The 22,872-nt window shown below is 44.9% G+C and overlaps 1 protein-coding gene across 1 annotated transcript; it reads left to right on the top strand.

Annotated features, from left to right (window-relative positions):
• The first annotated feature begins 2,926 nt into the window (after positions 1-2,926).
• Positions 2,927-22,620, top strand: LOC308057574 (radial spoke head protein 9 homolog). The gene is made up of 2 exons (XM_080411653.1): positions 2,927-5,322; positions 22,049-22,620. Exons 1-2 carry the CDS (start codon positions 5,106-5,108, stop codon positions 22,207-22,209), a joined length of 378 nt encoding a protein of 125 aa, XP_080267779.1. The 5' UTR covers positions 2,927-5,105; the 3' UTR covers positions 22,210-22,620.
• Positions 22,621-22,872: the final 252 nt, after the last annotated feature.

Genomic DNA, 22,872 nt, shown 5'->3' with positions numbered 1-22,872 from the left:
TGAGGGCCATACAGTGCATGTGGAGGGACAGACTCTGCAGCAGATGCTGTGCAGGGAGCCCTCTTTTCCTCCCCTTTTCAGATATAATTTACCTGGTTCCACTCCATTACTGGGAAAAGAAACCAGATGAAAGTATCAGCATGATGCAGCTGGGTTGCTCAAACAAAGCAATTCAGCAGCAGATTGGAGGAGTGAATCCACACAAAGGCAAAAGGCTTGCTGAGGAGATGCCTGAGCTCCACTGACAAAAGTCAGTGCCTCAGAGACAGGGATGCAAACACAGCAGAGGTCTCTGCGTGTTTGATGCTTGGAGGGTGCAGACAGACATCTGAAGCCACCCACCCCACCTCAGCTGGTGTCTGGCTCCTGCACATTTTTAAAGATTAATAGTTCTAAGCAGGTGCCTGAGACTGAGCAGAGATTTCAGACTGGGAACTATTTTCCTGAGGAGGAAAAAAAAAAAAAGGTGTTGGAAATGGCAATTGCTATAGAAAGTGACATGAAAAAAGGCCAGTGGTCTCTGACTATCTGGCAAAGGGAGGGATGCAGATATCTCCAACGGGAATAACCTCTGTCTAGATAAAAGCAAAGCTAACTAGAAGGAGCATGTTTTCTGAAAACGTCATCTTTAATTAATGAGATCTGCCTTGTTGATTACTCTGATCCCAGAGCTCCCCTGGATTCGCTTCCTTACTTCTGCTCTGGGCTCTCAGGCAGTAGGCCAGAAACGCTTATCCCATCATCAGCTTGCTGCATGCTTTTCTCACGCATCACCCAGGTCTTCGTTGCCCCTGTGCTTAAATGGTTTACAGAGGTTCTGCCTGGAGCCATCTGCAAGCTGCAAACTTGTTGGGCTTTCTTCCAAGGACAAGTTGACGCAACCTTGTTATACCAAGACTGTGCTTACTGATGGCTGCCGATTCATTCCTCTCTGACATATGTAATCTTGGTCATGGCTCTGAAAAACCTAAATCGTTCAGGTCCCTGCCACTATAAGACATGCTCTTCCACCACTTTGCTGTAGCAACTGCAGCTTGTAGAGACAAAATGAGTGTCAGTCATAAAAACTGAACTTGCAAAGACCAGGGATCATTGTCAGCAAGCTGCTTCCAGGGAATCACTAAAACAATTTGGCAGTATTTCATGCAGTGCCTGTCCTTGCTTAGGATGTCTAAAACCCCCTTTATTATATTGGAGTATATATTTGTGTATATATTAACTGCTAGTGCCAAGACACTAGGATGATGGGCAGCCTGAAATGCGGCTAATACCTATACCAATGCATTAAATCCTCCTGAAGCCTAATTACAGCCAGGACTACACTTACATAGCAGTTTCTCACCGTCCTGTTTTGTCTTTCCCAGGGTTCCTCAACAGCATCCTCCTACTCAGACTGCTGGCAGTTTGACTGGCAGTATGGTGGCTGCAAGGTCAGAGGGCTGCATCTCACCCCTCTGGGTACCTGAAAAACACAAAGACAGACGTGTGTGTTCAGCTGCCAGCTAGAAGAATCACAGCTGCTCATGTGATGCCTGGGCAAGATGATATAATCAGCACATTAGTACTTCTTACCCCAGTAAACTCTACCTGTCCCCTGTGCCAAGAGCAGTCAGGAAGACAGAGGCTATTAGGGGAGTGATGAAAAATACAAAATGAACCTTAAAGACATAGAAAACTTCATGTCACAAAATGACAAAGCTCTTTGGCTCTTGTGCCTTCTTCCTGAGTAGGGCAGTATAACACATAATGTCTGCCCCGGATTACGCCAAAGAGAATCTCCAGGGAAGACTTGTCACAGTCATCCCACAGATTCCTCTTTTATCTCAGCACAGCTGTTCCCATCCTGACCTACTAGCCTGATTTCTTGCTGCCTTCTTACTGAGAATGCTACTGCAGGGATTCGATTCCAGATGTGGAGGAACCCAGCCCACAGCACACGTTGTACCTTCACCCCTTCCTTTCCGAGTCTCCCAGTGACTGCACACAGCTAGCTCCGGTCTCAGTAATGGAGACAATGGCACTGGTCCCAGACAAGCCAAAAGACCCACATTCTTTGGACAGCTTGCAGTCAAAGTATTCCCAGAGTTTTTCTGTATTCAGTACGATCTCCAAACCAGAGGAAAGCGTCTATATTATACCAGGTAGGGACACCCCTGGTCCCTTCCATTCCTGTTAAACTGTTACTTGGCTGCAGTTCCTTACTTCATGCTCAGCACAGCTCAAGGCTTCATTTTGCAGCTCTTGAAGTTTGTCCAACTGTTCGTCACCCACAACCTCCTCCCCTTCTGTCAAGCAGCCACCTATCATGCCTTCCTTATTGAGAAAAACTGTACTTTTCTTTCTTGTTTCCTATCTTTTACTATCCTTACACAGTAATGACTTACACGCAGGAAAATGATTCAAAACCACACTGTTTCTGAAGCCAGACAGTCCGAACTTTTGAGATAACTGGAAGGAAAACGAGACCTTATATTCAACACACCTGGGAGGAATAACCCCAATCTATTTCTTGGTGCATCAGAACCAACTGCAGCCTGCCCCCACCACACTGAAGTGACCTGGATGGTGGATACCAGTATAACTCGTGAGCAGTGTCAGTCTAATGGGTGCCCAGGACAGTGAAACAGTTTGTCCTGCAAGAGTATTTTGAGGGTAGCCTTCTTAATCTGTACCAGCAGAAATGCTGACATGGATTAATAACTATTTTTCTTTCTCTTGAGATCAGTATACTACAGAATGCAAAGGAAGGTGAGCTAGCTTCCTCCTAAATCACTGAAAGTTTTTTCAAATGTTTTATAAAGCTGTGCAAGCATACAGGAGTCACTGTGCACTCAGCATTAACTTACAGGTACTTCAGGATTTTTAACTCTGATGCTGTAAACAGTTCTGTGAGCTTCATTCAGTACCTGGCTCAAGACGAGCGGAAGGGAACCTGAGTTTGATTTCTCACCCAAAATGATGCCAGCTCTAAATGAGTGGAGCTGGGAGGAGCTAAAGCTGTTTGGCACACAGGTACACACACGTTCTGTGCAAAGGCAGGAGAGCTCAGTCCTCTGACTGGAGCTGCTGGGCATTGCTGGAGCATGGCACCTTCCCTCCCTGAAGCAGGTGTCCACGCAAAGCCGCCTAGCCAGCAGCCGGCTGAATGATGCCTGGTGCCTCTCTCCCCTCCTGGCTGCCCGAGTGCTGCTCCAGCCTGGGATGGCAACGGATGGGAGAAACTGCTTTCAAACTGTTTAATAACAGTGATGGTAACCTCTGACCTTAGTGAATAGCAGCGCTTCTGACCTTTCATTTGTTAAATAATGCAACCACTTACTTCCCAATCCTTATCAGTGTTCAGTAATTGGGGTCAAGACAAAGCAAAGCAGAGTACAGTTACCCACCAGACTTCACTGAACCAGGAAGAATTTCCTTAAGCTATAGATTTCCTTTTTGATAATCTTCAATCAGGACTGGCAAAAACTAGACACTGGGTGGCTTAGAAGATCCATAACAGGCTAAAGAGCCTCTCAGCTGTTAGCATCTGGTTTGAATCCAGCTGTGGTTGACAGTGGCAGAAATTCACTTCAGATCTCAGGTTGACTCTGACTGGTTTGCGGTTCTGTTTACTAGCCAGAGAGCCATAGCATATTAACATGTGATTCTAGAGACATCAGTGATTGAATGAGCTCACAAAGCCTGAAAATGCCTATTCCCATAGAGAGAATCAGACTATGGCACAGTGGTAGGTGACAGCATGGACAGAAAGTTTGCAGTCACTCCTACATGTTCTGCCTGATTCGTGTCTAGGAGAGGTGGTTCATCTTCAGGAATCTGAGTCGCTTTTTGTGTGGCGTACATAAAACTAATGGGTCAGATTGTGTGCTGCACAGCTCCTTAAAGATTTCACGTGACAGATCAGCAGGTGATGATTGTTACAGGCAGCAGTTCCAGGATCACTGTTTTCCTTAGAAATGAACAGGAAACATATGAAAAAGAAACCCAAGAATTTATGATGTGACAATGGATTTAAATGTAAGTGCATACACATATATTTATTTATATAATGCACACATATAAAAGCTTCAACTTCCTGAAGATGTCAAACAAATTCTGTTTGTTTAAACAGCCACACAATCTCATTATTTATTGCATTTTGTACTAAGTCAGGTTGCAAGGGCAGGGACTGTTTCATGGCTGTCTGTATGGGATTCAGCAAAATGAGCTCCCAAAGAGTGACTTGCACAAAGAGTGAAAGCACAAAGAGTGCTGTCGTTTATAAACGAGCCAATTGATTATAGATGTACACGAGCTAGGTAAGAACTGTAAAAAAGACACTGCAAGTAATGAGATTCAGAGGTTTGGATTTTTTTAAATTTTTTTTTTTTTTGCTGCCGTTCATGTAACAAATGAGGAAGGTGGAGCCCTTTGTGGTATCCTTTGTGGTGTAATCGTATGCCCTCCTGCTTTTGGACGTACATTTGGATTTGGGCCTCTTGAAATGGAGGCCATTGACCTAGGCAGGGCAGCCACCCCTAACCGCATTCCGAGCGGGCTGCTGCCCCTCAGGGCCGGGGCTGGCTCCCCACAGGCCCGGCACAGCCTGCCCTGCCTGCCCAGGCTCTCCAGGGCCCTGCTTTCTCCGCCGTTGCCCCGAAGCCCGCGGTGCCCCAGGCCTGCGCACGGCCTCCGGGCCGCGGCCACCCCGCTCCCCTCAGCCCCGCACCGCGTGGGAACGGCCGCCGCCTCGCGCCAGGCACTGAGGTACACCGGCCCCGTGCGGCTCCCGGCGCGCCCGGGCCCTCAGCCCCGGCACACCGGCCGCCTGCGCCCGCCGGCGCCACCGGGAAGGTGGGACCCGCCATTGCCGTGCATAGTTTATGTCAGCGGTTAGCACTTATAGCTGCAGCGAGTTCTCTAGATATAGGGTGTAACCAAATGGGCACAGAGGGTTGGTCTCAACTCAGCGCCCATTGCTCATCTAGGACTGCAGTTAGCATGGCGTGCAATGCACATCATTGATGACTGATGTCACCCATTTCCGGCAAGTCTTTGGTCTTCTGTGGAGTCCACTGAAGAAAGATTGTGATTCTTTCCTATGTTGTGGGCATTAGAGAAACGATATGATACTCTATGGTGTGACGAACATTAGCCTAGCTCACTCTGTTAATGGTCATCAGTGGCTGTTTGCAGGTCTTTCTTTGATGGAGGCAAAAAAGTTAAGTTCCTATTTCCATTTCACTGAGCCTGTTAAGCTGAAGAATAAAACCCTGCTGGAAAAGGCTGACCTCGACCCATCCACTGACTTTCTAGACTCTCTGGAGCATGATATCCCACAAGGTAAAGGTAGAAGAATCGACAGATGCAATGAAAGGGAAGGCAGCCTTGAGTAGTCTGGGAAATGCTGAGGTGACAGGATGCAGGTTACTATGGAGTTTGGTATGCTTGTGAGGAGCTCCTGCAAATCTGTAAAGGAATTGTATCCTTTACTAACTGTTGTACTTAATTCCCTTCTTAAGCAAGTCTAAATGCTTACAGTGGTAGATGTAAGTGTACCAGAGCTGTTACATCCTCACAACAGATCTGACCACATCAGCAGTTAATAACCCCTCTGCCTGAGTGGCATATTGTCTCTTGGCTTCCGTAAAGCCTGTGACAGCTGGTGTCCCTGTGGGGAGACATAACTCCGCCAGTGACAGAGGGAATTTATGTGGTTTGAAGTATTGAAGAGACCTCTTGTCTCACCCGGTATTGCTGCTCTTTATCTAAATGGGCTCTCATTAACACTAAGCTGGTATCTCTGAGAGGCTGGATTCAAATGTTCCTTTGATAAACTGTGTTAGATGCTGCAGTGTGGAACAATCTGTATTCTAGTGGGATTACACTGGAAGCAGAAAGGAAGATGTGCCTACTGGAATGTATTTTCAGTTCACATCTCTATTGTTCTGCTGGACAACTGTTAAGTATATTTAAAGCTTCTTCCCCTGGCAGGCTATTTCTCTAAAGAGATGGGCATGATTTTTATTTGCTTCTAACTACCTTTTGCTGATTTGTTGCATTTTTTTGGATTGGGCCAAGTGTTTTCATGGCCTGCTGTCTAGAAAGAACAGAAAGAAAGATTCTTGGGTCATAGTCAGAACTTAAGTTTGCTATTTTATTCCTACCCTGGAGTAGCAGGATAGGATAGTAGGTGACCTGTGCCTGATGGATTTGGCTGGAAGGACAGTGAATTACCAGTGCTCTGACTTTCAGACTTTACGTGTGTGTGATTAGACAAGATATATATATATATCTTGTCCAATCTTTCCTTTGACTGAGAAGGAACCTAGTGAGCTCCTGCCTGAATTCTGAACATTTCTGACTGTTCAGAGCATAAACAGTGCTAAAATGTAAACCATTGTTCAACTTACTGGGAGTGTCCTTGCTGCAGTCGTTTTACAAAGGTGTAGTCTGGAGGGACTGCACATTTTTATGTATGCTGGCCCATTGAGCTGGCCCTTTTGACTCAAAAAGGAGTATTGCAAGGGAGATTAGGTCCTAGATACCTCCTAAGAAAATTTTAGCTGCAGTTTTGTATGGTAGTTCAGGCATTGCTACTGTTTGCATTCCCTGCCCACCCTTTTTTTCCTAGGGTTTGTGGTAGGGAGACTTTTTAATTTTGTGAGGCCTGAAACCATAGAGCCACTGCAACAGGCGATAAATCTGGGGTGCTTTCTATGTTTCCACTAGAAAACAGGCACCAAGGGCTAAGAGCCTGGAGACTAATTTGCATCACAGAGCTGGTTTTAGCCCCCTTAGGCTGTGGTGAAGAATGGCACCTTTGAAAGATTACAGATACAATTCTGCAGTGTTTCACATCTAGTTCAAGGGACCAGGCAACTGGCAGGTCATGCTGTGTGTTAGACATGAAGATGGCGGTTTTATTGAAGTCTTTAAATCAAATTTGACTTGTAGTCAAATTTTACACAGTGGCAGATAGAAAGCGAGGCTCAGCTGTGCCACTGTCGTGTTTGTCTTCCTGTCGCAACCTGCGGTCTGAGTAAGTGTGAACCTTTGCCCCGTTCCTGGGAGGTTGTTGCTGTTAGTGCAGATCTCTGTCTCCTCAAAAAAGTTAATTCTCAAAGACTACCTGAGCTCAAGTGCAGCTGAGCGCTTCTTAATGGAAGAAAAGAAGATTCATCATGGTGCCTGTGCAGCTCTGGCTGCTCTGTTCTGCTCCTTTTTGGACTGAACCTGAGGATTGATGGAATGAGCTTGTCAGGCGAAGGAAGTAAGACAGGAACTGGTTACAGGATCAACAAGGCATGTAGCCTCTCTAATTGCACTCTATCACATGCAGATAGGAGCTCTGACATTAAAGAAAGATCAATCCACCCCCCTTTAACAAGCATACAGGTTGCCTGAAGTACTGGTTGCTTGTGAAAATGTAGGGGGGAAAAAAAGAACAGGAGGTAGACAGAGGCTTTCTGCTGACTTTATCTGCACGGCTCTGCCGAAGTCCCTCACTCCAGGTTGCAAGGTACTCAAACTCTGGGTCTTGAATTACCCTCTTTCAATTCTGCCAGTTCATGTTGGTCCTGACCCAGCGCAGACAGTGCTTTTTCTATTTCCTGACATGTTGTTCATAGCTCTGGCAAATCCCCTCATTTTGACCCGAAGCTTTTCTTGTCTTTCTTGGCTAGATCCACTCTTGAACAGTTATTGTCAGAGCAGAAGTAGGAATTCCCAAATCTATTGACTCTAGAATTGTGACCGAAGCCAAAATCATCTCTGCCCTCAATAAATACACAAAAAGTTGACCGGGTTGAGTAACATGTGAGTGACCCTCCCAGCGTGCATTAGGATTCTCCCTTAAAAGACCTAAAGAACAGGACTGAGAGATTAAGGGCTGATTTTAACCTGTCTAAAAGTAACAACTCTTTTGGAATAGTTTTCTTGATAAATTGGAAACTGAACATCTGTGGTGGCTGTCAAGGGTGCAACTGTCATCAAATGTATGGGGTGTCATAATAGGAGAGCAGAGGTGTCTTACAGAATGGAAAATTGGAGGCAGAGACAATATTTTATATGACAGCTGAGAGGTGGGAAGAAAGGAAGTTAAACCAGATTGAATAAAGGAAACAACAGTAAAAGAGAGTTTAGTGCAAGATTTGGGGAACCTGGAGTTTTGTAACAAAACTGTCTGCCACCCTCATCTTTATCAGTGATATCTGTGGTGATTGCAGGTTCCAGATTCTGTCCGCGTGTCTGTCTATTGGGTTATCTGTGCACTTCAGGAGTTCAGACTATGTTGCTGCTCCTCCCCTAATCATACTGTGAGTCTGTCTGGTTTTTCTTGGTGTCTCAGCTCCCAGAGACAAGTGACTGTGTAACTTAGATTTTACTTTAAAAATACATTTTTGTAAATGATTGTAGAGAAAAGTGGGAGAATGCAAACCCTGTCTCAAAAGCAAATTCAATTGGCTTATCCCCTCTAAAGTCGCCAGCTCTCTGAGCCAAACTCATGAATTTGAGTGGCCCGACTCATGATTTTTGAACATGGAGGGGTTGTGATACTGATCTTCTGTCACCACAGTATCAGATCATGTAATGCTTCTTTCTGATCCAAGTGGCCAGCTGGCCATCATGTTGCATGCTGGGATCTGTAGGTTTTGCTGGCCGTATGTCTGCATTAAAGGTAAGCTTGTTTGCTCTAGTCTAAGCAGACAATCTGCTCAACTTTATGCACAATTAGATATAGCCTTTCAGCTGCTGGCAGATTGCCACACTCTGTTGCATGGAGTTTGGCACCCTGGGTGATAGCATCTCGGGATCTAGAGTTGTGGCAGTTTTACATGTGCTTGTAGGTAATGGAATGGTGAAAAAAATAGCAGAAATTCCTAGCATGCCTACAGCATTTTCACTTGATGACCTAATGTGGCATAGGTATGAAATAACGGTCACCTGTCAAGCATTGACATGATGGGAAAAGTGAAAATGGAGGGGGAAGGATGATTTTACTGTCACCATAGTATCAGATCAGGCTATGCTACATTCTGCAAGGACGAATGAAAGGGAATGGGAGAAAGCCTAAGGTACTAGCATGGACTGGAAAGCTTGGGAGGAAGTAAAACAGGGGATGCAGAATTCAGGTCTTTGGTGCTTTCAAAGTACAGTTCAGAAAAGCAATAAATTGACTCTGAGTTTTGTTACAGATTGCTGACTCAGATCACTTTGATATGGAGATAAGGGACACCAACAGGTTAAAAAACTGATGCAGTTAAAAACTGATGCGGGAGGGGAGGTATGTTGGAGGCAAAGGAAAAGAAAAATGTGGATAGGAAAAGATATGAGTGGGAAAAGGATTTATAAAAGAAGACTTTATTCACAAGTCATGACTCCCAGTCAATGAAGAGCTGCTTCTGGCTGAAAGCCTACCACAGTTCACTGGTGGAATAAGGGTAGGAATTAGAATTTAAAAAGCAATATAAAAGAAATACAGAAAGTTGGGAACAATTAATGATTATTATAATTTGGAATTTATATTGAGTAGAAAATGACAAGGAAGCCAGGATAACCTGCAGTAGTCCCTGACAACTATAGGGAGGACTTTTTCAACTATATTGATAGGAGAAGAAAGCATAGTAATGGTACTGGAAACTGTCACTAAATGGTGAAGGTAAAAAGGCTGATAAGAAATGTGGAAGAGCAGAAATGCTCGAATTTTTTTTCTGGTTTGTTTTGGGGAAGAATAAGGACTCACATGAAATGAAGAAATAAAATACTCTTTCAGACAGTTTTCAGACTGTTTGCTATGGGAGGGTAGTTAGACAACCTTTACTGTGTGTCAAAAAATGAAAATGGCTGAGCCAGATAAGTTACTGCTGAAATCATTATCTCAGGAGACTTGTGGCATACTTACGATGTTAACCTTTAATAAATTCCAGCATTGCAGAAATATTCCCCTAAACTTATCTTAATTGGTAGTTGTGATTTAGAAATCACTGAATGGGTGTATTTCTGGAGAGGGTCAGAAGGGGATTCAGCTGGGACTAGTGCCAGTACTGGTATTCTTCAACTTATTTATAAATGATCTAGGAGTAAAGAATTGGTGGAGAGGCAAATAATGACAAGGGCAGGACAGCTACAGAGATCTGGTGAACCGGGCTTGCTTAAAGAAAGTACATTTTGATGTAGCTACTTGCAAAGTCACAGACCTAAGAGCAGGGACTGGAAGCCAGACTGTGAGCTGTATTCTGGAAGCTGTGGCTCTGAAAGGAAATCCAGGCACAACCCACTGAACATCAGCTCCCAGTCGGATCCTGAAACTTAAAAGGCTAATTTGATCTGTAGATTTATAAACAAGGGTGTAACAAATAGGAACAGGGAGGTGATTTTTTTTCTGTGCATGCTGTTAGTGGAATCAGGACTGGATTACTGCACATTGCAAAACTGGAGAGTTACAGAAAAGAGCCACAAAAGGATTCAAGGGCTGGTGAGAGACATAAACAGTTCAATCTGTTTATCTTGCAGGAAAGAACATGAGAATGACTGTATCACACTGTGTAAATACTCCATGGAGTTTAAGTATTGATTATCGAAGATCTATTTAGTATAGCAGAGACAGGCGTAACAGGAATCAGCAGCTGAATATTATAGCCAGAAAAATGAAAATGAGAAACTAGGTACAAATTTTAACAGTAAAATTACTACCGTCTAACAAGGATAATGGAGGAATTTGTGTCTCTTGGTATCTTAGCATCATTCTGGATGTCTTCCTGGGAATTGTGTTTTAGCCAAAGGCAAATCTAAGTTGCTAGTCCCAGACATGAGTAACTGAGTTAAGTTTAATGTAGGAGTACAGAACAGGTGATTTCCTGATATGCCTGGCTGTAAACTTGATGACAGCCATGGAGGGTGATTTTTAGTTTGGGCTTCTTCATTGTCAGTGACATTAACGCAAAGGTGGCAATGTGCTCCTGAGACAGCGACTCTAAGCACAGGACTCTCCGTACAGCTGGCTTTACGCTCTGAACTATGACGCATGAGGGCTCAAAAGAGGACTGAGGAGATTCCTGACTTATTGCCATGCATTGTGTAGGGTAGACCGGGGAGCTGAGACCTCTCAGATGTGATTGCTCTGGCTCTGTAATGCTGGGATTTCGTAGCGTCATTCTAAACGGGTATACAGTGGCAGGGTGGATCATAGTGAGTCTTGTCTAGTTGCTGTTTCATGATTCAGCCAGAGAAGTGCCTAGAGAGAAGATTGTTTCAGCTCCTTTACCATTTTGACTGTGGAAGAAGTGACAGCCACTCAGTCTGTAGCTCCGTTTCTTCACCTGAAAGTGCAGTGATTTTGAGGCATTCCTTACACAGCATTGCAGACAATGGGATTTGTGGCTGTTTCCTTGGCTGAATACTTTGGGCACCAGCCTTTCTGCAAATTTGCTGAATAGTAGCCTGGGTTAGAACACTCATAACCTCCTGTTCTCTGAGCTTCATTGGCACGCTTTTTACCGGTTTAGCAACAGCTGGTGCTTAATGGGCCCTTGAAGATAGAGAGGCTGCGTTTCTAAGTGGGAGATAATTTCCTTTGGCCACTCTCAAGGCCCATTTTGGTAGCTCCATCTTGGTTGCCCCAAAAGTCCAGGTGCTGGAAGTAAGGCGGCCAGGAGGCATGAACCTGCTTTATCTCCATGCATTAACACAGCTAATTAACTCCCTTTCGACCCACCCTCCAGGCGATTAATCCTCTATCAGCCTAGTCTCCAGCCATTTGAAGAGTCTGTGTCTGCAGAGGTATTTACAACCCCCAGCTAGCGAGCAGAGAGCAAGCCTGCCCGTTATCAGGGCTCTAAGACAAATGGCTATCTCCCCAGTGGCCTTGCAAAATCCAGCAGTGCTATGCTGTGCTGGCCACCTACTTTCACCCAGCCTCCCTTCTCCGCTAACATTTCACTGATGTGACCTGAGCCCTCCCCTTTCATTGCTTAACAAGAAGCAGCACCTCCCCAGCTCTGTGAAAACTGAGAGCAAAAGCACTTTACCTCTTAGCCTGCCAAGAGCCACACGGGGACAAGGCTTTTCAAGCTGTCTTGCTGAAATTCAAACTAAAAGACCCATAATGAATGAGAGGGCAGTGCTTCATATTAGCAAGGATAAAAAGAGGTAGCCAAAACATAGAACAAAACTCCTAGTGTGGCTCACAGCTATCCTCATTCCTGGTTCGGAGAGGTGATCTGTAGGTCTGGCAAATGTGTGAAACTGAGCTACAGCATCCCATGGAGTTACCTGACATTTATAGAAGTGTTTTTGACAAACTTCATAACACAGTAGTGCAGAAGGAGTAAAACAGATTAGCGTGCATCAGAACAGTCGGCTTTCGGATGTAAGAATCGAACCAAACAGTTAGCTCAGTGGGCTATTACTTAAAGCGTTGGTACCTGAAGTTCTCTGTTAAAACTGAAGTCATCCATCCCTAGAAATAGTTCCAGGCTGGCCGTAGCTGCTGCTTTCCAGCAGGGCGCACTGTGGTCCAGGCGTTGTCAGTGCTGCGCACAGAAAAGGAGACTATAGAAAAGCAAAACGAGAAAGAAAAGCACCGAGAGCAGCATCAAATTGAGGAGAAGGTATGGCCTGAGTTTCCAGGCTGTGTGTGGTATATTGACCTTCTGAACTGTAGGTATGGAGAAGCTACTCTGTCCCTTCCAAGCTTAGGCAATTTCTGGAATGGTCCTGGGGCTTTTCAATAGCTCTCTTCGCACCCTTAGTGATTACAGGCATGCAATGGATGTACGCAAATACATAAGCATGTCTCCTACATCCTTCAAAAGTAGAGACACTCTTCATGTTTTTGGACTGAGGAGCCTTTAAAGGCTGTTAAGGCTACGCCTGCAGCGACCCAAGAGCATTGCCTGGGAGCAATACAAGATGTTGTCCTCTTACAAGCTGGGGTGCTGCCAGCTCAGGAGTTCAAGATCAGACTGGAACCTCTCCTGCTATGTTGCCACGTGAGGACTCCAGAGCCAGCTAGTATTAGAGCTTTTGACTGGCCGTCTGTGGTCTGCTTTGATTTCTGGAAAGGAGTCTGCTTTCCTTGGGCTTTGTGTCTATGGGTAATAAAGCAGTGCATTCACTGCTTTTGGGTCCTCGGTCTGTATCACCTCAGGGGTCTTGTTTAGTCAGAGACCTTGGATGAGTTTATACTGGAGCAGGGCTGCCCATCAACCGAGAGCCGTGGTGGAATCCTTCACTCTCCTGACTGCTGCAGTGAAAGGAGGAGGACAGAAGCAGAGTCTTCCGTAGCAACTTTCCAGGGATTATATTTGAAGTTTTTTCCTTCTCAGTAAAAGAAATCATGGTCCACCCTGTCTCCGTTTCAGCTCCTGGTTCATTGGACATGAAAAGGAGATGAACTTCTTAATGAACTGATGGGAAATGCGGGTGAAGCCTCTTAGGACCAGAAGTTGTAGTTTTATCACCACATCGGTCAGCCTTGGCCTAGCCCTTTCTCTAGGGCATGATGAAAAATCACTTGCAGGGGAAAGCCCAGGGCAGTCTGTATGTCACTGAAGTCACAACAAGGTCAGCTTTTGCTAGGAGTGATCTATTTCTGAGTGGCAGCTCCTGCCTGTGCAGCAGCTGGCATTGGTGCCAGCCCTCTTTATAGCTTTGCTTTGCTGTTTGCTGCCCCTTTGGCCATAGAACATTTGCAGGGAGGAAGTAATGGGCGTTGTCTTGCTTTACTGTATGCAAATGTCATATAGATTGAAATTCTGCAGGCTGAATGGGTGCGTGGCTGTGTGTAGAGGGAAAAGCATGAGACAGTTCATCTATGGGTATATTTGTATGGCAGTTGTGCTGTGCAGGTTGTGCTGTGCAGAGACAGCTAAGATATCCCAGGCATTAGAAGATGCTTAGCCATCTTTAGTGTTCAGAATCAGCTTGAATATCAACACAACTGCACCGTGCTGTGTGGATACGCTCAGTGTGACAGTCTTCTCAGAAACTGGTAAGCTCTTCAGGTAATTCGGGCTAGATTTCAGTATCTAGTTTAGTATGAGAACATCAACAGTTAATAATCCATGCCATCTGTTCCTCACCCTAAGCCCTTTTAACTAGCCCTGCTAATTTGATGATGAGGTAAGAAGTACAACTGGGGGACTGACAGGGCTTGTAGCCTTGACCCTCCTGCAGGAGAGCGAATTGGATGTCCTCTAAGCATTCGATGGGTTTTGAATCCCAGCATCGACTGCTTTGTGTTCTCTCAGAATTCGGAGATCGATGTGAGGTTCTTTGCCCCTAATCCAGCCCCTGTTCATCATTATCACCTCCTCAAAGTGGCCAGTGCTTTGTTATCAGGAGAGGCAAAATCTTACAGGGTGGCCATAATCTCCTCTGAGAGTCAGACAGATATTCTCCGTGGGTAAGAAAGTGACAGTGACCGAAAGCTCTAGGGGGAAGCAGGCTAGAACAAAGCTGTCCATTGCATCCTTTCATCAAACTGTTAATCTTTCTTTCAAAGACATCACATTTGTTTGGTGACAAAAGCCCCAAAGAAGCTGAATTGAGCCTGAAATCCTGTAGCAAGATTTAGAGGAAGCGTCTTTCATTCAGAGCAGGGAGGGGCGAGAGACTCCTTCTTTTTCTTCCTACCAACCAATGGGCTCTCAGAAGCCCACGAAGGTGACGGATTAATGCAGGGGCTCCCCAGGTAGATGCTACGTGACTCCTGGCACGCTCCACACAGCGACCAGCTGAACAAGAAATATGGAGTGTGACAAGATCCAGCATAAACTTGTGCTTTGGAAGGAGGGTGCTTTGCCTCTCTGAGAGATTTGTAAATTTACTACAGAAGACCCAAGATACAATGATCAGTATTACAGTTGTCAGAATCCAAATAGCACAGATTTTAACCAGTTTTTCTACTCCTAAATTTTGATTGTATATTGTCTTGCTGTTTCCTCTAGTGCACAGCCCTGTTCCAAATCTCTGTTCTGGATGCTTTCTGTGCAAAGTCTGCATCTTTTTCTCAAGAACAACAACAAAAGTTAAAAGGATCCTAGCTCTATTCTAATTATCAGGCGGATTTAGGACTTAAGGGCAAACTAACTGGGCTATAAGGAGGCTGCAATTTGATGTGTGTTACTTCTGTGCTAGCTTTTTCAGTCTTTCCCATCCTTTGCTGCTCATTTATGTCTGTGTATTGTCCCTTCTTTTGTGTTGGCATTACTGGCTGTGCAGCCAGATTTCAGCTGGAAAAATAATTTTATTTTTGGCTAAACTATTTTTCAGCCAGATCGTTTCCCTGACCTGGTTCACTGAGCAGTAAATAAACACTTTTGTGGTCTCTGTGATGGAAGAGTGATGAGGAGGGGAATAAGGGTTTGGGGGCAGAGCCTGCTTCAACTGGATTAAGCCGCACTGTTGTCAGATGTCTAAGTACGGCCTCATTTCAGCCAGTACTTGGAGGCTTCTGAATACTGTGCTCCTGGGACAACATTGCAATGCCTGGGTCTTCCTTGTCAGCAGGAAACAGGTACTTTGTGCGTAAATGGAAGGCCCAGGGCTGTCTTAATCATTTGTGCTGCAGAGGCATCCCCAGTGGGAGAGGATAATGGAGAGAAAAACCCTCTGAAGCAAGACCATTTTACTTTGAGGTTTGGGCATGGTTGTATTTGTGTGTCAAAGATGTGGCAGGCATTAGGACCACGCAAGAGCCACTTGGAAGCATCTGACTGTTTGTAAACTGTGCTTTCCTGGCTCTGGAGGCTTTTAAAAATAGTACCGAACCTGCAACCAGTCTGTGTTTTTATTTAATTATTATTAAATAGTTATATGGGCAATTGGAAATATTGACAGCAGTGTTAACGTATGGGGTGCAAGTGGTGTGTCAAGCAAATGAAAGAGATTTAGTTTGTAGCCAGTAAATGGCATGAAGGAGTCTGAGCCCCACATATAAGAGCGTTCGGATGTGTGTCCTTATGGCTGGTAGGCTGTGCCTCAAATGTGCCTCAAATGCAAAATTTCCTTACAGCTGCTCTGCTGTGCAATTTGTCTTTGTTTCCGATCGACAGCAAATTAGAAGTAGGAAGCTCTTTGCAGTGCTAGATTTTCTGTTGGAGGGAAATGGAAGCTAAATCCCATGGGTGCAGTGTAGCTTTGTCAGAACTAAGTGCCTGGGGTCGCGCAGCCAAGTGGTGGCTGCTTCTGCAAAGGGAAGCGGTTATGTTACCCCTCTGTGGGTTAATATTTGTGCTATAACTCCATACTTCACCCTCACTCAGAACTGAACTGCAGCAAGGTAGGTTACAACCTGCTCATGTGGCAGCGTATTGTGTTAATGGTAAGAGCAACCATGCTGACGCTGCTTTTCCCTTGAGACATTTCCTCCTTTGAAAAGGAATTGATAATGTCACTTTTATGACCCTCTGTGAGCTTTTGCGACATGGAGCCTCTCTATCAGCCTGTCTAGCTCTTAAAGCTGTTCCTTCTCAAGCTTGTACTGAAACGAGGCATTGCTGAATCACCTCCGAAGCAGCAATGTTATGAGAGGTCATACTGAAAGTGGACCAGTTCCCACAGGAAAGTTCTGCAAACAGCCTTCTTAAAAGGCTCTTGTTTAAAAGCTAATGTCTCACGCACCCTGTTGCCTCTGTGAATTAGAAGATTCAGCCCATAGCTGAGACAGACATGGGGGATGAGACAGGGATTTCTATTGGCAACTGGAAAGGAAGAAGAAGCTGAGAAGTAGGTTGACTTTTGAAATTCAGCTCTGGTGTCCTGGCAGCTGTTGAAGTGCCATAAAAAAGGCAGTGGTTTAACACTGGGTGAGCATCAGAATCTTCAAAGCACTTTCCTGTTTGGGAAAGATGTAAGGAACTCCTCAGAATTCCTGTCTGCGTTTGGAGGGGTGGAGGCTGCAGCCTGCTCTAAAGAGGGAATAGGAAGCTCCAGATCTTCATCCAGCGGATATTTTTCCCATGCTCTTTCCTCCCACACAGCAGCTCCCTCCCTTCCCTTCTGGAGCAGCAACAGGCAATAGTTTCAACACAGACAGTGCTTGGCTTCCTTAGGTTTGCTGGGTGCAGCTTCAGAACTAATTTGCTCTTTTAAAAAAATGGATTTTGAAGAATGGAAATCTTACCAGAGCGGTGTTACTGTTAGAAATCTCTGGCGTGAGAGCAATGACCTCTGGTTCCCTGTACCTCAGCAAGCATGATGAGTGAAGTTAACTCTGCTGCCTGATTTAGGGATAACATAGGCTACAGCTCACACGTAGATGCAAGTAAAAATCAGTATTTAACTCTAGGAAAGCCAGCTTTTACTTGCTGTCTCTTAGTTCTATTTGTATTCCCTCCAATGCAAATAATAGTTCGTAAATTTTTTTTCCTGACAACTTTTATCTAGGAGTCTTGGTGTACCTTACAGACTGATGCTCTGAGTTTCTCAGCCTCCCAGCAAGAGACATGTTGTCTGACACAGGGGCAATGAACAGTACGGGGACTGCCCTGGGATATTCTGAGCCAATATTAGAAAGGATTTGAACCCAGCATCCCACTCCTGCATTTTTATAGTAATAGAGACCTACAGCTACCTATGCAATGATTTTACTCCAAGAACCATTTGTAATAGCAGGGAGGTTTAAAAGAAAAGAAAAAGGATAAAAGAAAAAAAAAAAAGGATAAAAGCAGCATTTCATTTTTGCAGTTCTCAGCCCTTTTTATATTTTATTATGAAATGCATTTCTAAGGCATTTTCTTGAAGGAGGAAAGAAGGCATATTCATTTTAAGCTATTATTTCATGCTGTTCATTAGCTTCTGATTAAAGTACATTTAGAGTGGTTTATGACATCGTTATTTCAAACTCCTACAAGAAAGGTGGGCCTGAAAAAGCATTTTTTATTAATATAGTGAGGTTTGAGCTGTGATGGAAGAGAACACAATTGTCTTGAAGCTTTCAAGGAGAATAACTTGCTCCGTGTCTCATGAGTTCAAATAATTTTGTCTTCTGGACCATCTCCTCAAATGCTGCTAATGTGGTGAGGTATGGGAAAAAACAGACTGAGATAATGGGCTCTAAAAGGACCAAAATAAGTGGTTAGGTTTCACACCTTTAATGTGCTGCCTCCTTAGAAGGCAAACACCAGCACCGTGTATCAGTGCGGTTTCTGAATTGATTTTGTGTGTTGCAAAGGTCCAGCCTGGAAAAGTATACTGAATAGATCACCTTTGATTGCTGTGTTAGAAATATGTCCCCGGTGATCTGGTTAGTAAAAGGTAGAAGGTGGCACGGCTGCTGCTGTTTTGGCTCTGCAGAATAAAGAGCAGCTCTATGACTAATTCTTGCTGAAAACAGGATCTGAGTGAAAATGACATTACAGTTTCAGACAGTTTCATGTAATTTTTTTCCTGTCTTCAACGAGTGTTGTGTCAGTCCAGGTGGGATTGCCCTGAAGTAACCTGCTTGTTTTGTTCAGGTCCTTATTTCACAGGAAGACTTATGCAGCATCAGCAAAACTTTATTGTCCCTATTTGCATAGAATTAGATGCAGAGCCAAGCATCAGAGAAGAGCTAGAAAGCTGCAACAATGTAATATTCCCCAAAGGTCTCACATTTGTGAAATGACAAATCTGAGCCCTTTGGGAGTTTGCAGCTTGGACAGACAGTAGGGAAATGAAACAGCTGCACATCACAGCCTTCAGAGATCAAGCATAAAAGTGAATGGAGCTGTCTTCAATTACATCTGTCCATTTCTGCCAGGTGTGAAGGTACATGGGAAGTTCCTTTGATCAGCAGAGTTAACTGCTGATGAATCCTCTGCAGAGATAGATAAGCACACTGGGTAAATGTTGTGAGGAGATCATGGATCCATGTACTGTATTGCCCCAGGGCATAGATAAGGGGATTAAATCAAGTTGAACTCTATTTACTCTACCTTCTCTGTGAATTTGTCCAGCAAAAAGAAGTCTGAATCCAGATATAGTTCATGAGAGCATTAATATACCTGTTTTCCTTCTCAACTTTCCCATTTGTCATGCTCCAGGCATTTCTTTTCGTTCTTTGTAAATAGTTTTGGGCAGAGGATTCATCTGTGTACATGAACATATATACACACACACAAGCTATCACATGTACCCAGGCTGCTGGATGCTTCCAGTATGTTGGGAGACATTTAGCAAACCAGATAATCCCTAGAGGCTCTCACCACCCAGCAAGGCAAGGCACAGTCCTATTCTTGACAGACTTGCTTCTCAGAGGACTGGTCCTAAATCAAAGACAATGAGAGGTCCTCATTCCATTAGCTTTTTGTCAGAGAAACTCTTTCAAAAGTTTACAGTCACCCCCCTGCAAACCAATGTGTAAAGCCACAGCAAGAACCACCAGTATGTGATAAAGGGCTTGCAGATCATTTCTGCAAGCGCAAGCTGCAAGAACCCTGCACTGAAAGCAGAGTCGGTGTTCAAAGGAGAAATGGAAAAAGTTATTTGTCACATATTCAGACCTATTTGCTTGCCACTTGTTGCTCAACTCTCCTATGCATAGTCTAGCTACCGCCACGAGCAAATGGTGAAAATTTTTAGAGGCAAAGTTCAATAAACTGTTTGAAAGCTTGTCCTTTGACAGCAGATGGCTGTAGTGCTTCAGCCACTGGGTGATCTGCCTCATCATGAAATGTTCTTCACCTGGGATTCCACGCTATCCAAGTAGTGAAGTTTCTTAAGAACATGCAGATTTTGTCAGAGACCCAGTCAGTTAGAATTTGTAATCCCAGTGGCTGAACCATTAATATGTGGTTTTACTCCAGCTATGACCAAGGTCCAGTCCAGTTTGTGTCCATATGAGTAGCACTGGAGAGACTGCATGGGAGACTGGGGTTGCCTGGTCTGTGAAACCACTGTGTGTGAAGACACTAGCTCATGCTTTAACTAGGATGTGTGCAAGGAATGTTACAGTGCAAGGAAGATGGCACACACCTGTACTGATCCTGCTCTGTATTAAGTAGCGCTTTGCTTTACTGAGATTCCAGCTGTTTCTCTTTAGTGGCAACATGGAGCTGAGTGAGTCAGAAGTAAGCTCTCCGGTATGGAAATCTCCCGAGTCCTTAAAAGATTGTGAATGTCTCTTTTGTACTTCTATCCTGCAGCCAGAGTCACTTTGTTAGAAAGTTCAGTGACTGCCATGGAAGGCAGGTGTTGCTGTCCATTTAGTTCCATGTTTGCGTGTAACTGAAGAGGGTGCTTTGGAAGGTAACAGATCAAAGACGACACGGTGCATATTATGATATAACCAACCTGTGGAACTTGCTACTGAAGGAGACAGGGGAAACAGTGGTGCCCAAGAAACTTCTGAAAAGTACAGAAATACAAAGAGAAGAGGGAGGTAACAGGTGAGCAGCAGAACTCACGACACCTGGTTTTACAGGGCTTTGAATTGTGGTGTTCCTTTCTGATTCTGCAGCCACCATATATACTGTTTCCTCTCAACTTCCCCCCCCCCCCCCCCCCCCCCGCCATCGAGCCCTCAACTACTGCAGTTTGCCATGAACTGCTTCAGAGACTACACGTACTGCAAGTGAGTGTGCAAGAGCCCAAAGCTACAAGCACTGATTGCCCAGATAGCTGCTGCCGGGCAAGCCAAACAGCCTGTGCTGCCCCACAGCTGCTGGCAGATAAACAAATAGCTTCAGGAGCTGCAGTCAACCCTTGGGCCGTGTCCTGTGGAGACCTGTTGTAGGAACCTGTGGTGTTAAAACACTTCAACCCTTTGTCGGATGCCACTAAAATTGGCCAAGAGTCAGAAGTGAGTGGGAAGGGGAGGACTGGCAGCTGACAGCAATCACAGAAGCCCTTCCCCAGGCTAACCGTGACGTAAGTAAGCATGAGTCACAGCATAAACTGATGAGCCTAAAATTATCTACAAGGATGAATACTGTCTAACTGTCCCAACGCATTATGGGCTTTCTGCTTACTCTGGAATTGGCACATTTTGACTTTGGGTGCAGACAGCCTGACCGCTTGACTCCAGGCCCGTAGTAGTATGACAGCTCCAACTGCACTTTTTTATTTGGGCCTGCTGCTTTTGCTTTTAGATGAAGATTCAGCAGGAACCTTCTTCCTTACATTGTAGCCTCTAGGCATTACTGATTTGGTGCTGAAGCTGGTATTTTCTTCTTTTGGCAGCTCCTTGCCCTCTGGCATTGAATCCAGGCTGATGCTCCAGCCCCCTCCCCTCCTGTGTTGTTCCCAGGCTGTCAGATGCAAAACAAACACTCAGTGGCTCAGAGCTCCTTGCATCCAGGAGAAATTGCATTTTCACACTGGCTCTGAACCTCCTCCGCAGAGCCAAAGCAAAATTAATGTGGAAACTAATCCCTTTGCCCCTACCACGCACATCCTCTTCAATGATGGAGCCAGGAAAGACTGAAGAGAATTAACCTTTTCTGCAAAATTCTTTGAGCTAAGAAATACCCTGCTTTTCATGCTCTCTTCCTCTTTCCCAGTTGCTGCATCAGGGAAACCAGTCTTCTCTGGAGCTGAAGTGTCTTCTTCCTCTTCTCACTACTAAAGCTACAAGTTTATTTTAAAAATAAATTCCATACTATGCAGGATTGCCATAGCTAGTCTTGGCTCTCTATAGCTAGTAGCTAGACCAAGTAGGTGGCAGCTTGGTAGAGTAACTGCTGCCCGCTCAGAAGCATCCAAGAATAGCTCTAGCCTCTCCTAGGGATCAAGTATACAAGTCTGGAGCTCCAGGGGTCCCTTCCTGTGACACATACGGCGTTACTATCATAGCCATGGAATATGCTACCGTGTGAAGCTAGACACAGACATCTGGAATTGAGGGCAGCCTGTAACACTGAACTGACAAAAGAAAAAAAGGTATCAAGGTTTCTGGTCTCCCTCACTTCCCTTTTCTCAGGTGTCACAAACTCCAGTGCAGCCTTGTGCACTGTTAACTGGCCAGGCAGAACGCACTGCAGTCCCCCTCTCAGCTTAGGGACAGCTTGCTCCAGGAACGCTGCCTCTTTCTCCTTTCCAGGGACTGCACTTGTGACATACTGACAAATGGCATTTTCTTGCACAGGCTCCTGGACTGTCCAGCTAGAGAAGGGAGGCACTGTGGTGGTGCTGCGGAGCCTGCTGCGGCTGGGACTGATGTTCTACCATGTCCCAATGACCGAGCGATACGGCTATGTCTGCTTCGGCACTGGCGAGAAGAACTTGGATCTGCCCTTCATGCTGTGACTCGCCTGTCTGGGATGAGGGCTCGAGAACATTTAGATTTTATACTTAGGAGACTTTTGTTTACTGCTTGTTCTAATAAATGTGTGAAACCTCTGCACTTTGAGCAAGATTCTTTTGTGCCTGGATTCTGGCCCCAGTTCTTTTCTTAGGACTTTGCTGTGTGCGATCCTCCTTCAGCTCCAGGTTGAATTCCCTGTTATGTGTCACTGAAGATCCTTTAGATACTGACAGATGGCATTTTCTTCCACGATGGGTGAAGCCCCAGGTTAGAAATCAAACCTAGGCCATCTAGTTACACATGCTTACACAACCATGACACTTCCTTGACACCATGCTTACACAAAAACTAATTTGGAGACAGCATGAATGAATGCCTACTATCACCCATGAACGACAAACAGAACAGGGCTGCACTCAAGAGTAGAAAGCTCATGCATACTGTAAGGGATCTGTACTAAACCCTGAACTCGAGAAAGGCATATTGAAGAAAGTATTTTGTTTTTCAAATGTTAGGTTTCATGAAAATTAGAGAGGTCCTTCCAGCTCATGGCATTAAACTGTAGAAAACATTAACTGTGGGCATCACCTGGTCTTTTGCAAAATGTGCTCATTCAGGTTCATCTCAAGGCAGTGGTTTAATCCAGTGACTTTTCCATTAGTAAA

The sequence above is a fragment of the Falco punctatus genome (assembly GCF_963210335.1).
Source record: "Falco punctatus genome assembly, contig: scaffold_52, whole genome shotgun sequence".
NCBI classification, from domain to species: domain Eukaryota; kingdom Metazoa; phylum Chordata; class Aves; order Falconiformes; family Falconidae; genus Falco; species Falco punctatus.
This window is presented reverse-complemented; position numbering and strand designations above follow the sequence as displayed.

Excerpts from the sequence above, each read along its gene's own strand:
- LOC308057574 (XM_080411653.1), top strand. The coding sequence starts at position 5,106 with ATGATACTCTATGGTGTGACGAACATTAGCCTAGCTCACTCTGTTAAT. Across the intron at positions 5,323-22,048 it reads GGAGCATGATATCCCACAAG|GCTCCTGGACTGTCCAGCTA; the intron begins GTAAAGGTAGAA and ends TTTCTTGCACAG.